Source organism: Thamnophis sirtalis, unplaced genomic scaffold (assembly GCF_051295495.1).
Source record: "Thamnophis sirtalis isolate CommonGarterSnake01/CBP01778 unplaced genomic scaffold, rThaSir2_p1.2 scaffold_3, whole genome shotgun sequence".
Lineage (NCBI taxonomy): Eukaryota > Metazoa > Chordata > Lepidosauria > Squamata > Natricidae > Thamnophis > Thamnophis sirtalis.
The window spans coordinates 45,431,240-45,447,178 of record NW_028261383.1 but is presented as its reverse complement, the minus strand read 5'-3'; the positions used below and the strand labels follow the sequence as shown (position 1 = coordinate 45,447,178).

Sequence of the window (15,939 nt, the reverse complement as noted above, 5' to 3'; positions counted from 1 at the left end):
ATCTGGCTTGCTGGGTGTTTGACAACTGCAGGACTCTGTTTGGAAACAAGATCAAGTCTGTGGCCAAGGAGGCGTTCTCCGGCTTGGAGGCCCTGGAACACCTGTGAGTAACCCACAAGGCTTTGCAGGTTGGGAGAGGAGGGAGGGGCTGGGTGGGAAAAGGGAGGCTTGCCAGGAATGGCTGCTGCAACGGCCTGCAAGCAATTTAATAGCATCTTTGTAAGCTGAGAAGTTCCCTTTCTGAGAGCCAGCTGCTTCCTTCTCATTATAAGTCAGCTCCAACTTTGGCTATGCTTTTTTTTTTTATTACCCCTGCTAGGAAGAAAGTTGTAGAACACATGACCAGTTACATGGTGGTTTTCTTTTTAAAAAAAAAAAAAACCTATATTGGAATGGCTCTTTTTTATTCACAAAAATCTAAACCTTCCTGATAAATGATTCTCCTTTCCCAAAAGTTTGAAGTTGCATCTTTCTTTTTTTCTTTCTTCTTTCTTTCTTTCTTTCTTTCTTTCTTTCTTTCTTTCTTTCTTTCTTTCTTTCTTTCTTTCTTTTTTCTCTGTTCTTCCTTGGCACTGAGTGTATCTACAAAAAAGTTGGGGTCAAAATATCTCACCCTTATCTTTGCTAGCAGGGGGGGAACAATCATTGCCATTTTAATTGCTCTTTTATGCCATTGCCTGAATGTATTTACAGTAAATTTGGCTAGAGTGGCAGGAGAGCTAGCTGAATATCAGAGGATTTACGTCTCTTGTCTTCTTGAATATTGCCACTCATGTAGATGGCAACTGTGATCAAGATCGGCTCTACTCCCATTGTCCTCGCTTTGACTCCCTCTGCTGGCATTAAAGACAGCATTTGGTATAAAATAAGTCTATTGAGGGGCGCCGTGGCTCAGTGGCTAAGATGCTGAGCATGTCGATCAGAAAGGTTGGCAGTTCAGCGGTTCGAATCCCTAGCACCGTGTAACAGAGTGAGCTCCCGTTACTTGTCCCAGCTTCTGCCAACCTAGCAGGAAAATGCAAGTAGAAAAATAGGAACCACCTTTGGTGGGAAGGTAACAGTATTCTGTGCACTTTTGGTGTTTAGTGATGCGCAGGGAACCTTTACCTTTAACTTAAGTCTATAATATTAAGGGTCCTAAATAACCTCTGGGTTTATTCTGCTTGAGGGTTGTTCGTTTTGCTTTGTGTTTTGTACTTGCTAATTTTTTAAACACATACTTGCAAAAGCCAAAGAGGGAGAGCACCATTTTAGAAGAGGCATTTCTACTACCTACTTTTTATATAACTTTTTTTGAACAGAGAGGGCTGGACAGTGAATTAGAGAGTTGGCATTGAAGCCCCCACCCGCTTACCTTGTCTGTGCAAAAATCTCTCCAGGGCATGGATAATTATTCTGCAGGGACTGGATCCTCTTTTAAAATGTCTGCTCATTTTCCACATCCTTGCTCTTTTTACTCATGTGCAAATTATTACAAATTATAACCAAGACATCTTTACTTGGGGACCAGCCAATTAAATCCAGGTTTAATTGTAATGTATGTTTATATGAAGTACATTTTGGAGTTGGTTCTTTGCTGTTCCCCCCCACCCCCGGCGTAGTTGGCTGAAGTTCTGAAATTCTCTTCTCTCTGTTCTTTCTATCTTGCTCAAATCTTTTTGCAAAGGAGGAGTGGGGTTGCTTTGGAAAGGGTTTGGGTAGGTGGAGGGGGTTAAAGTTTAAAATACTACATGTTCTTTGCTTCAAGTACAGTTTTTCAGCAATGGGCCAGATGAAATGCTAAAAACGTTTGTATTTAAAATGCTGGCAGATTTACTAAGCAATTGGAACGGAGTTATGTGTGCAGATGTACTATTTTAAAAAAATCCATCTTAAGCAACTCAAATAATAATAATGGGTTGAAAATAGTACTACTCATGGGCCAGTTCATATGTAACAATAAACCACGAGAATAAGCTGCAGCAAATTCTATTTCAGTTTTATACTGAAAAACCTATCTCCAAGGCATAATATACACTTAACCTGTATCTTATAAGAGCCATGATGGCGCAGTGGTTAGAATGCAGTACTGCAGGCTACTGCTGAGTGGCGGCAGTTCAGCAGTTCGAGTCTCACCAGCTCAAGGTTGACTCAGCCTTCCAAGGTCAGTGAAATGAGATTGTTGGAGGCAATCTGCTAACTCTGTAAACCGCTTAGAGAGGGCTGTAAAGCACTTTGAAGCAGTATATAAGTCTATGTGCTATTGCTATTGGTATCTTGACTGGGTAGCAAAAAAACTATGTAGGTAGTCCATGCTTAACAATCACAATTGGGACTATAATGTGGTTGTTAGCAAAATACTATATGACCTCAATAGAATTATGTCATCACTTCCACCACAGTCCTTAAGCAATCTCTTGTGGTCATTAGGCAAGACATAATGTGATTGTGACTTGCGATTTTATTGCCAGCTTCTCCCCTGATTTTGCTATTCTAAGCTGACTGTAAAGTGCATAAATGTGATCATGTGACCTGGAAAGTTATAAAGACTGCAAAACCCGCAAATCTTAATCACGTGACCTTGGGATGCTGCAATGATCATAAATGCAAGAACCAGCGATAAAGTTACTTTTTCAGCACCATTGTAATTTTGAATGGTTGCTCAACAGGGCAAACTTAAAGTGAGGACTACCTGTATAAAATAAATTTGGCTTTTTTTCATTAATCACCCTTAGGATTCAGTAAAACAAAAAAATAATAGAAATCGGATGTGAAGGGAAAGTGGACAGGTGAGAGATTCACTGTGACACGTCCTGATAAAGTTAGTATGATGTGTGAATGCATTCAGGCCCTAATTCTGCACATCCTCTATTTACTAGGATTAGAGATATTATGAATACCGTATATACTCGAGTATAGGCCGACCCGAATATAAGCCGAGGCACCTAATTTTACCACAAAAAACTGGAAAAGTTATTGACTCGAGTATAAGCCTAGGGTGGGAAATGCAGCAGCTACCGGTAAATTTCAAAAATAAAAATAGATACCAATAATGTTTTTGAATATTTATTTCAAAGAAAAACAGTAAACTAGCGGTGTATTCAATGAAATACTTCACTCACCTCATGATGCTGATGTCCCGCTGTGATGATGATGTCCCGTGCAGCCGCGGGAGCGATGTCCCGCCTCCTATGACACACGGCACAGTGATTCCTATCATTGGATCACTGTACCAGAGGAGGTGGGACATCGCTATGTGGCTGCTTGCCATAACAAGGAGGAGGTGGGACATCGTTGCAGAGCGGCAGGAGGGGGAGGAAGGGGAATCGTAAGACAGCCCTGCATTACATTAGAACGTGAGGAGGGGGGATGGTGCGGTGCGCGCTGCGCGGCAAACTGACACAGAGGGAGGGGAAACTCACAGGGGTGCCGGGCCATTCACGAGCGTCACCCAGCAGCATGGCCCCGCCCCTTTTTCTCCTCCATTTCGGGCAAATTTTTCACTGACTCGAGTATAAGCCGAGGCGGCTTTTTTCAGCCCAAAAAGTGGGCTGAAAAACTAGGCTTATACTCGAGTATATACAGTAAGTGGAAAATCCTAAAGTGCTGTATTAAAAGAAACTACGCCTACGGAGTTACTCTTGTGACACCACGGTACATCTATGTATGTCTGTAAATTAAAACAAATGCTTTACTTTCTATAGGAACCTTGGGAATAATGCCATACGGTCTATTCAAGAGGATGCCTTTACAAAGCTGAAAAACCTGAAAGATCTGTAAGGAATGAATCCTAATAAGTGTTTGCTGTATATTTTGGTTCATTTTTTTGGTGACATTTCCTCCAGTGACTCCTCCCTCCAATAGCTCTTTTCCATATTACCAATAATTCCATTGTTCCCTGCACTCTTCTTCTTACAAGCTATTTTTGCAAGAGAGCAGATGTCAGATAGTAAAATTCCATAACTAGTGAAATTAGATCTTCCTTGTGGCTTATTTCATTGGGCTGCAGCTCTGCCTTTTCCATTGTGCTTAGAAAGTCTAAACTCCCATCCTCTAGTCATATAGATCATATAGTAAAATACCTGCCCTTCTCATTCCTCCCCTTTTATATCCGTATGAGCTTGAACTCATTTAGAAGGGGAGAATTACAAATGGCATCAGCAGAAGAGAATATTTGTAACTTGGCCATGAGCTTGGGTTCTTGGTGCTCTCTGACATTGGTTGTCTTCTTACAGACATTTCATTATTCAACTGCTAGAACTGATGATGTTACCTAGTTGGATAATGAAATGTCTGCAAGGAAGCAGTGAAGCTCAGAATTACAAATGGATTAGCAGGTTTGTCATTTCAACTATGTTGAAACTATGCTAAGTCACACTCTCTTTTGCGTTATATATTCTGTTCTTTCCCTCTCTTTAAAATACTATGTGGCCTATACAGGTGTCCAAAAGCTAGTATTGGCACAACGATTGCAAAGTTATTTGGAAGATCTACTTCAAAAAAAATTGATGACCACTAAACTGGGTTTTAAGTACAAATCAAAAGCTTAATGAAGAATAGGTTTACGAATGGTTGTGAATTAGGGAATTTCTCAAAAGCTAATTGTCATGCTAATACATATCAGCTGCTATGCATCGAAAGTCAAAATTAATTGTCACAATACACAATACTTTATGCTGTGCTTGAGAGCTTCCCAAAGAATTCTGATAGCTGTTGTAGAAAGGAATATGCTGGATTAAATACATATATGTGGTTATTGCTAAACTAATTTTCTTATATTCTGAATTTCAAACATGTTTTGGTAATATTTCCATCTTTAAATTTTGAACTTCTTCCCTTTAGAAGTGTTATTACTTGCCTATTAGATTGGGGTTATCCAGATGTTATCTACTGCAGAATATACATTTAAACACTGCATTAAAGAATGAAATTAGCACCCGCAGGATGTGACCAAGGTCTGCTTAAATTGGGGCCTATATCTTTATATGACATTTTCCCAAGTAAAATGAAAATTCTTCCCCCCACCCCCATTTACAGACAATAGGCTTGTATGAATCTGGTTTAATTCAGATGGTTAAATGAGTCAGTTTGGAAAGCCAACTGAGTTTGAAGCAAAGGTACCAAATGATGTGTTGGACTGGCATGGAGGCAGAACATTGAATAGTTCGGTCCAAGGCTGATATTCATATATCAACTGATACAGATCATCTTCACACACTTATCTTATGAACATTTTTAACCCGGCTGTTGCCAGTGTTTTTAAAACATTTTATTCTTTCCCTTGTTTTCTTCGCTTTCTCCCAGCCGCATCAACAGTGAGAGCTTCCTCTGTGATTGTCAGCTCAAGTGGTTGCCACTTTGGTTAACCAAGAAAAAACAACAGCTGTTTGTGGAAGCCACCTGTGCCCACCCGGAATCATTAAAGGGCAAAAATATTCTTGAAGTGGTCCCGGAAAGTTTTGTATGTGGTGAGTCTTCGCTGCCGCATGGTAATTTTGAGGTTGCTTTGGAGGGTAGCCCTGACACAGGAATGACTATATGTTTTGTGGTCAGCTTATTATTTCATATGCAGTGGAGTGTAGCATCTCCTTTCGTGGTCTGCCTTCACCATTGAGAAGAACTGTAAATCATATCCACAACATCTATCGGGAGCACTGATCCCAAATGAGCTTGGGGACTCATTTGGTGGTCATGGAAATTTGATGATAGAAAGGGTTAGAGCTTGGATGAGAAAGCAGTAAGAGCCTTTCTGAATAGCATACCCTGCTTTGATTCATTTTAATTTGGGCTCCAGCTTGGTTGACTGCTCCAACCGCTGATTTTTCTTGATTTATTTGACTTTTGTTCCAGCACAAAACAAAAATGATTCTATTTGCTCTTATTAAAGGAAGGCTCTTCCCTGCTTTTTTGTTGTCCTTAACATTTGTTATTTGTGATTCCTTTAGGGTTTTGTTTTTTTAATACTACTTTGAGTACTCAAAACCTGGCTAATTCATCTCAGTAGATAAGTAGGGATTATCAGATCAGTACAGGAAATCTGAAAAAGGAAGCTGACTTCATAAAATGTGCTTTGGCCCCAGCGCTTGAGAGCCAATACCAGAGAAAATAAAATCCTTACACACATAGGTGAATAATTTCCATCTTATTTTGTGGCCAGCTCAGAGCTAGTCGAGAGACAGACTCATCTGATACCCATTCAGTAGCCTACTTTGGATTTTGAGGGTATATTTTCTTGCATCAGCTCCAAATTAGACACAATTAATGCAGGTGCTCTTGGGGTGATGTGGTTTCAACCTGTCAGAGTGTATGGGACTGGTTTCAATTGGTGTGAGTGAGGAAGTGAACAAAATTGGTTGAGTTTGGGTTGTTAACAATTTTCAAGAACCAGCAGTGAAGGTCTTAAGGGGGTGGATCTCAGAATCTCCTGGGGCAAAAGTAACATTTTAAAAACTTTTTAGTTTTGCACAGAAAATAGCAGCATCAGAGAGCTTTTTTTTTTTTTTTTTTTTTTTTTAGTATAGACTTTTAACCTTCCCAAAGTACATTCATAAGGTAAGGCCTAGGCAAGAAATTAGATAGAATATTAAAGCATTAGACACAATTAATCATCTGATTAAAGTATCCCAATTGAATAAAAAATCATCTTCCCCATTTTGCAAGAATGCAATGTTGTTCTGTCACTTACTGGTTTTTTTTTTGGGAGGAGGGATGCATTTTATTTCATTTTTAACAACCAAATAATAATAATAATAATGAATAAATCTATTCTCTTTGATAGTGGTTGTATCCACCCCTTGTGTTCTGCATGAAGTTAAAGTAGTGTTTCTCAGCCACAGCAAACTGAGGATCCATGGACTTCAACTCCCAGAATTCCCTAGACAGCAGCATACCAAAATAACTGCATTTATTTAAGACGTGTCACCTTCTTAATCTTATTAAAAATGGCAATTTGGTAACCGCAGATAGACAAGGCCGTGGAAAATCTCTTGGTCTAGGAACAACTGCCAGTTGTGAAGTTGTCACTTCCCCCAACCATATACTGCCTCTCTTGGAGGGGCCCGGGGTGGGTGGAGGGAGTGCAGGGACACACTGCTGTTCCTGTCACTCAAAACAGAGAGCTACTAGTTGTGACAGAGCAGCTGAGTCATGTGGGTTTTTTTTTCTCTCATGCCCGGAATGTGCTAGAAGAAAGCATAGTATTGCTTGTCTGTCTGCCTGCCCTCTTCAGAGTCACAGATGTTTTGGCTTTTGGATACTATAAATTTCCCACTCCTCCTCTAACTCTGCCTGGCATATCCACTGCATCTATCTGATACGAACCTTCCCCCACTCCCCCCAATTGTTACAGCCACATGCAGAGATGAGAGAAGATAATGTCTTCTCTCAGACATTAGAGTAGAGATGGCAACTATGATCCTTTTTATCACCCGTGGACTTCAACTCCCAGAATTCCTGAGTCAGCCATGTTAGATAGAACAGGAAGCCGGAATGTCTAATGCACCAGGAGTGATTGTTGGGCCAATGTAAAGTCACAAATTTAAACCTGAATGCCTCTCTTCTATGAATGATCGTTCAAGGCTGCCCATGGCAGGTGCCATGTTTGAGAAACTCCTGCTTTGTAGCTTATACTAAAGCCTTCATTTTGACATGTGGACTTCCCAAGTGAAGGATCCCTGCCCCTACACAGAGCCTCTTGCAGTCTGGAAGCCTGTAATTAAAGAAGGGAAATGCTATACTTTTTCCTTTGGCTACTTACTGAATTGACATTATGTGCGGCGTTATATAAGAGATGCATGTATCTGTTTTATACATACCACACACACACACCATTTTTTCTTGCATGCCTTGGAATTAGTGAATTAGTGGAAAAGTATTTTTGTTGCCCTTAAATCCTTAAAAAGGATTTTAACATTGTAATTGTTATAATATGTTTTTTGTTAGGTTAGATAGGCTGTCTTATTATAAGTTATCCCACAGTTGTTTCTTAGGGCTTGTATCCCCCGTTTCAACTTCCTTCTGGTGTTTTTCATAAGGTCTATTACCATTCAACTTCGAATAACAGAATTGCGGAGTTGGAAGAGACCTTGGAGGTCTTCTAGTCCAACCCTCTGCTCATGCAGGAGACTTTGCACCTCTCTGTCTTCTTGTGAAGAGGGAGGTCTTACAGTCCATAAAATCAGCCCCACACCAGAAATACAATACAATGCAATACAATAGCAGAGTTGGAAGGGACTTTGGAGGTCTTCTAGTCCAACCCCCTGCCTAGGCAGGAAACCCTACACCACTTTAGACAAATGGCTATCCAACATCTTCTTAAAGACTTCCAGTGTTGGGACATTCACAACTTAATTTCATGCAAAGGGGAACAGGCAGTAGTAACCGCATAAATGCAAATATTATAAATGCAAGTAACCCTCACTTAACAACTGCAGTTGTGTCTAGAATTTTACTCCTAAATCATTGTGTTTGTTAAATGTGTCGTCATGTGACCCGATTTGATTTTATGACCATTTTTACTACGGTTGTAAAGCAAATGGTCATAAAATCAAATCGGGTCACATGATGACACATTTAATAATCACAATGACTTAGGAGTAAGCTAACCATCCCCCAGTTTGTGGTCATTTAGTGAACTACATGATTGTTAAGTAAATCCATTCTCCCAAATAGGTGGTTTTTGCCCCCCAAAAAACCAACCTGGCAAGAAACACTGGAAACTGACAAAAGGGTTATGTGACGTAACTATGAAGCAGGTTGTTAAGTGCTGAAAACACCATATGATTGTAGATCATACGTGTGCGGAAGTTGTAACTTCAAGGATGAGTTGTAAGTAATTTAGCAGAATAACAGAATAAGTTGGAAGGAACCTTGGAGGTCTACTAATTCAATCCCCTGCTAAACCCTCTACTGTGTCACACAAATGGTTGTCCAATCTTTTTTTTTAGTCTGTTGTAACTTTGACCAGTTATTAAGCAAGGACTAGCTATAGGTGGGATCCTCCTGGATCCACAGCTATCTTTTGACCACCACCTGACGGCTGTGACCAGGGGGGCATTTGCCCAGGTTCGCCTGGTGCGCCAGTTGCGACCCTACCTGAATCGGGAGGCTCTCACAACAGTCACCCGGGCCCTTGTGACCTCTAGGCTGGAATACTGCAATGTGCTCTACATGGGGCTGCCCTTGAAGAGCATCCGGCGACTTCAGCTAGTCCAGAACGCGGCCGCGCGAGTGATTGTGGGTGCACCTCGGTTCACCCACATAACACCTATCCCCCGCGAGCTGCGCTGGCTACCTGTCGATCTCCGGGTGCGCTTCAAGGTGCTACTAGTCACCCATAAAGCCCTGCATGGTAGTGGATCTGCGTACTTGAGAGACCGCCTTCTGCCAATTACCTCCCTGCGACCAATTAGATCTCATAGATTGGGCCTCCTCCGAATTCCATCGGCCAGCCAGTGCCGGCTGGCAACTACAAGGAGGAGGGCCTTTTCAGTAGTAGTTCCAACCCTTTGGAACGAGCTCCCCGTGGAGATTCGTACTCTCACCACCGTCCAGGCCTTCCGCACAGCCCTTAAGATCTGGCTAGCCCGTCAGGCCTGGGGACAAAGATAGCCGCCCCTCCCGAATGATGAATGAATGTTGCTTATTATTTTTATTTATATGTGTCTACGTCATTGTTTGTATTCCCCTTCCTGATTTTATGTGAGCCGCCCTGAGTCCCCTCAGGGAAAAGGGCGGCCTATAAATGTTAATAAACTATAAACTATAAACTATAGGTGTGAGGGCTAGGACTGATTAGTACTTGGATGGGGGCCAGTGAGGAAATGTTTCAGAACTGAAGTGATAGAGAAGCAAGCAAACAAACAAACAACATCCTGGACGAAATTAGTGACAATTTGCTGTGTTATTGTTTCGCAAAAACACTGGGTGTGTCACAGAGGTGGGTTCCTACTAATTCGGACCAGTTCAGCCAAAGCAGTAGTGGTTTGCCAGCTTGGGTCACCAGAACCGGCAGTGACCCAGACCTGCCATGTCTCTGAACCGATTCCCCAGTCAGGGGCTGCATGATTTTTTTCCATTTTTTAACATTCTGCACATGCACAGACCTATTTATGGGCAAGTGTGCGGAGCAAAATTGTTCAGTGCACGTGCGGAGCAAACTTTCACTTGTACTTGAGCTTGCACCAGCAGTAATGCACTGGCAGTAACGCTGGCAGCAACCCACGCCTGGTGTGTCAGTGACATTTTGCCTTTTCATGGTAGTGAAATTCTACAAGAAATGCAAGGGGGATGGAGAACGGGGATTGTGATAAAGTGTACAGTTGTACTATATTTGAATGTCATTGTCGGAGATTAGCGGAATGCTTTTCTTAATGATAGTCAACTGAAGCTTGCTGGCATGTTTTTGGTCCCCTTGCATCCTTTTAAAGAGAGGATGGTCTATTTCTTTTCCAGACGATTTCCCCAAACCCAAAATTATTGTTGAACCAGAAACCACCATCGCTGTCCTGGGCAAAGACATTCGCCTGACGTGCTCTGCAGCCAGTAGCAGCAGCTCTCCCATGACGTTTGCGTGGAAGAAGGACAGTGAGATTCTGCACCATGCCGAGATGGAGAACTTTGCCCACGTCCGAGCCAGGGATGGGGTGGTGATAGAGTACACTACCATTCTGCACCTGCGCCATGTCACTTTTTCCCACGAGGGACGCTACCAGTGCATCATTACCAATCATTTTGGCTCTACCTATTCTCAGAAAGCTCAGCTTACTGTTAATGGTGAGTGAAGAAAAATGTGGCTTGAACATTATCTGCATTATAGAAATTAGCTTTTTCCCCTATGTTTATTATAATGCTGTGAAGCAGCTTCCTTTATCTTGAAAACATTCCAGGCACTGGTGAAATTCAAAAATTTTCCCTACCAGTTCTGTGGGTGTGGCTTGGTGGGTGTGGCTTGGTGGGCGTGGCTTGGTGGTCATGTATCCGAGTGGGTGTGACACACAAACAATGCAAAAGCAGCTGGACTTCACACAAAATGGCTCATGCAACAAGCAGGAACCTCACAGAGTCACAGAGTTCTCAAAAAACCAACTATCACACTTGACACAAAAAATAACACAAAAGCTGCACACCTCACTCACACACAATGTAAAACCAATTGGACTTCACACAAAATGGCCCATGCAACAAGCAGGAACCTCACAGAGTCACAGAGCTCAAAAACCAACTATCACATTTTACACAAAAATAACTGCACATCTGACTCACACACAATGTAAAAGTAGCTGGACTTCACACAAAATGGCCCCTGCAACAAGCAGGACCCTCAAATCAGCTACAGCTGATTGGTAGTAAAAAAATATATGCTAAAAATGATTTTAAAAAATTCCAACGATTGTGTCATTACAACTGATTGTCGCACAGCTGATTGTCAGAACTTTGTTTTTTACTTTTTTTTAACTACCATATCTGGAGGCACCCATCATGGAAAATGTGATCCAAGCCTCTCTCCTTCTAGATGTAAATATTAGACCAGTGTTTCTCAACCTTGACAACTTGAAGATGTGCGAAGGCTTCCACTCCAAGAATTGGAGACTGGGAAATTCTGGGAGTTGACATCCACACCATCTTAAACTGTCAAGGTTGAGAAACAATGCACAGCAACAAAAAGGGGAATGACGCCAAAGTGTTGTGAACAACAGTAATAATTCCTTTCTAGTTTATTGCGCAAAGGATTGGTTTGCCATTGTGTAAAAAAATTCTCCTGCGTAAGTGATGAGATTTATGATGCATCAGTCTTGTAAACATTGACTTGCCTCATTGGGATTTTTCCCATTGCCTTTATCTGAGTGTTAGTCTTCGGCATTTCTTAAATTAACTTAAAACGCTTCTTTGGAGTCCTGTGTTTTAATTTAATAATGTTATAGGAATTTAATGCTGGCCTGTAAGCTCCACTGAATGAAAGGGTTGAGGTCTGTGTTCAAATTGCATCCCTATAAATCTCCTTCCTTCTTTCCTTCTTTCCTTCTTTCTTTCCTTCCTTCCTTCCTTCCTTCCTTCCTTCCTTCCTTCCTTCCTTCCTTCCTTCCTTCCTTCCTTCCTTCTTCCAAATTCTTGGAGATGCCTCCAGCAAGTTAGAGGAACTTAACGTTACAACAAAAAAAGAGAGGTTGAGTCTTATTTGCGAGATCATCATCATCCTCTTTTGACAACCCTATAATCCCTTGTGGGGTGGAGACTGGGCAACTGAATGGAGCTGAGTGTTTACTGGCCTGATGCCCTTCCTGTCACCAATGCGGAGTTTTATTCAGCATATATATTCTCAGTGTGCCCAGAGAGAGAAATAACCGCCTCTGCCTAGGGTCAAACACACAGCCTTTTGATTGTGAGGCGAGAGCTCCACCTCTAGACCACCACACCACTCCCTATTTGCACTCGGGATGCCCAGCCAATATTCTTTACTAGCTTGAGGGTACAATCACTCTCTTTATTTTCCACAGTGCTGCCGTCTTTCCTCAAAACTCCCTATGACATCGCAGCCCGTACTGGAACAACTGCTCGGTTGGAATGTGCTGCTCGCGGGCATCCTCTTCCGCAGATTGCTTGGCAGAAGGACGGAGGAACAGACTTCCCTGCAGCTCGAGAGCGTCGCATGCACGTCATGCCCGACGACGATGTCTTTTTCATCACTGATGTAAAGATAGACGACATGGGCGTTTACAGCTGCACTGCTCAGAACTCTGCAGGTTCTGTGTCAGCCAATGCCACCCTGACCGTGCTGGGTAAGAAATGTTTATGGATCAAAGAAAAGTTTGTAGATTATCTTTACTGAAAAAAAATGAACAATATTTGCAAAAGGATCCCCTAGAGCAGGAGTCTCAAACTCACATCGTCACATTGTCACGTGAAGTATTACGACTTTTTTTTCCCCTTTACTAAAACGGGGGTGGGCATGGCTGTTTGACACCCCTGCCCTAGAGAATAGCAGTAGCACTTAGACTTATATACTGCTTCATAGTGCTTTACCGCCCTCTCTAAGCGGTTTACAGAGTCAGCATAAATGCCCCCAACAATCTGGGTCCTCATTTTACCCTCCTCGGAAGGATGGAAGACTGAGTCAACCATGAGCCTGGTGAGATTTGAACTGCCAAACTGCAGATAGCAGTCAGCTGAAGTAGCCTGCGGTACTGCACTCTGACCACTGCGCCACCTCGACTCAATTTTCAAGTACATTGAAAATTAAGAGGATGAAATTTAAGGAAGCAAAATCTAAAATTCAGGAGCAATAAATCAAGTGGGTAAGGATAGGATACAGGACAAATACCTGCATAGATTGACCAATCGGTTGCCAAGCATCCAAAATTTGATTTTGTGGTGAAGGCGGGGTGGGGGGAGACTTAGCTATTGGAACTCTGAAACTAGGTTGTAAGTACTGCTAAATCTGCTAAGTGATTTGTCATGAAGTGAGGACTACCTGGAGTTCAGAATGAAAGAGAATGCATCACGTAAAGCAGTGGTTCTCAACCTGTGGGTCGGGACCCCTTTGGAGGTCGAACGACCCTTTCACGGGGGTCACCTAAGACCATCAGAAAACACATATTTTCGATGGTCTTAGGAACCGAGACACCAATTTTATGGTTGGGGGTCACCACAACATGAGGAACTGTATTAAAGGGTCGTGACATTGGGAAGGTTGAGAACGACTGTCGTAAAGGAACCCTGAATGTCAGAATGGTCCTTCCTATGTCATCAGAAATAGGATGCCGTCATTGATATGGTATCATTTTTATTTTTATTTTTGTATCTTGCAGAGACTCCAAGTTTGGCTCATCCATTGGAAGACCGTGTTGTGTCTGTTGGTGAAACTGTGGTCCTGCAATGCAAAGCAACTGGAAGTCCACCGCCACGCATTAACTGGTTGAAGGGCGACCATTCTCTGACTGTGACCGATAGGCATCACTTTACTCCAGGCAACCAGCTGCTTATTGTCCGCAACGTTGTGTTAGAAGATGCTGGGAAGTACACGTGTGAAATCTCAAATACGGTTGGAACAGAACGAGCCCACAGCCAAGTGAGCGTATTGCCTTCAATTGGCTGCCGGAAAGATGGAACCACATTTGGAATCATGACTATTGCTGTAGTCTGTAGCATTGTCTTAACGTCTCTGGTTTGGGTGTGTATCATCTATCAGACCAGAAAGAAGAGTGAAGAATACAGTGTCACAAACACAGGTTAGTCCAAAATATTGTTTTTGGTTGCCAGAACACTACATCGTAAGAAATAACTTTCTCATCTCCATTGAGTCCCCCCCCCCCTCTTTTTATGACTCTTTCTAATCCCTTTATTTGGGGTGGACAGTCTGTACGACTGAACGGAGCTGAGCATTTACTGGCCTGATGCCTCATCTCCACTGAGTACACTGAGTCCGACATTCAAAGCTTAAAAAGCAGATTGGCTTTGTTCTTCTCCATATATAGTAGGCAGTTCCAAGCGGAATTGCTAAGTATTTGCAAAGAACAGAACAGAACAATAGAATAGCAGAGTTGGAAGGGACCTTGGAAGTCTTCTAGTCCGAGCCACTGCCTAGGTAGGAAACCCTACACCACTTCAGACAAATGTTTATCTACTCTCTTCTTAAAAACTTCCAGCGTTGGAGCATTAAGAACTTCGGGAGGCAAGTTGTTCCATTGGTTAATTGTTCTAACTGTCAAGAAATTTCTCCTTACTTCTAAGTTGCTTCTCTCCTTGATTAGTTTCAACCCATAATTCATAGGTTTGTCTTCATGCATTCCAACTGATCCTTCCAAGAGATTGCACATCCCCTAAACTTAACTTTATGTGCCAGCAGTTTTGACAATTATCCTAAATATGTTTTGAAGAACACCTTTGTAGAAAGGCTTCTTTGCTCAAAAATTCAAGTGCTGCTAAAATACCCACTGGCTATGATGCTCTTTTTCCAATAAAATTGGTAAGCTCGGAAATAAGATTCAAAAAGCATTGCAATAAGGCTTGTCACTCTCTGCTGCTTGTTAATCCCTGTGCTCTCACTTTTGTCAAAGATAATCCATTTTCCAGCCAAGTATTAGGTATTACCTAAAAATGAAAACTCCCCTATCTCATAACCGCAAAAGAGAAGGTGTCTTCTTTATTAAATTGTTGGTTATGTGATATATAATAAAGCTGTAGTTCTTTGGTTCAGGCTAGAGGTCTTGCTCTTGAAATGTGACTCCGAAGGGGATGCACACCTTAATATAACCATGATTCACCCATCAGCTGATTTTTATGATGCATGATTGGACCAGCAACTTAAGAGCAAATCAATGGCATCCACTCTTCATTGGCAATACAATGGGAATATGTCAATTAACTTTATACTGACAGGATTAAATGTTCAGGGTAGCCCCCAGATTTCTCCTTTACTTATTTCTGGAACCTATAGAGCCGTGATGGCAAAACTATGGCATCTGTGCCACAGGTGGCACGCGGAGCCATCTCTGTGGGCACCGAGCCATCGCCGAGGTCAGGTCCACTGTGCATGCATGCGCACTTCCCACCGACCAGCTGATTTTCGGGTCTCTGCTGGGAGACACACACGCCTGCATTGGGATGAGGGGGTCACGTGTGCATGCATGGGGGAGTGGGGGGGTCACCCATGCATGCACAGGGGATGGGGACCGCATGTGCATGCACAGGGGGCGGGGCCTACAGGGGGCATTGCATTATGGGAGTTGGTGCACGGGTGCTTTTGGCACCTGAGGAAAAAAAGGTTCACCATCACTGCTATAGAGTCTTTCCTAGTTAATGTAATTTCCAGACATTCCCAGCCATCATTTAATATTGTATTTGGGAATATAATGATGCCTGGAACCGGTCTCTACACAATTCCCAGTTTGTTTAGATCAGTTTTAGATAATTATGGCAACTTTATGACCTGTGGATTTCAGCTCCCGGAATTCCTGACCCAGC

General features: G+C 42.4%; 1 protein-coding gene across 1 annotated transcript in view; it reads left to right on the top strand.

Annotated features, from left to right (window-relative positions):
- Positions 1-15,939, top strand: part of LRIG1 (leucine rich repeats and immunoglobulin like domains 1) — a 146,120-nt gene that overhangs the window by 120,992 nt on the left and 9,189 nt on the right. The window contains exons 10-15 of the mRNA XM_087708851.1: positions 32-103; positions 3,684-3,755; positions 5,284-5,447; positions 10,432-10,752; positions 12,474-12,755; positions 13,785-14,204. Of these exons, the coding sequence (XP_087564977.1) occupies positions 32-103; positions 3,684-3,755; positions 5,284-5,447; positions 10,432-10,752; positions 12,474-12,755; positions 13,785-14,204 (1,331 nt within the window). The remainder of the gene's footprint in view (positions 1-31; positions 104-3,683; positions 3,756-5,283; positions 5,448-10,431; positions 10,753-12,473; positions 12,756-13,784; positions 14,205-15,939) is intronic.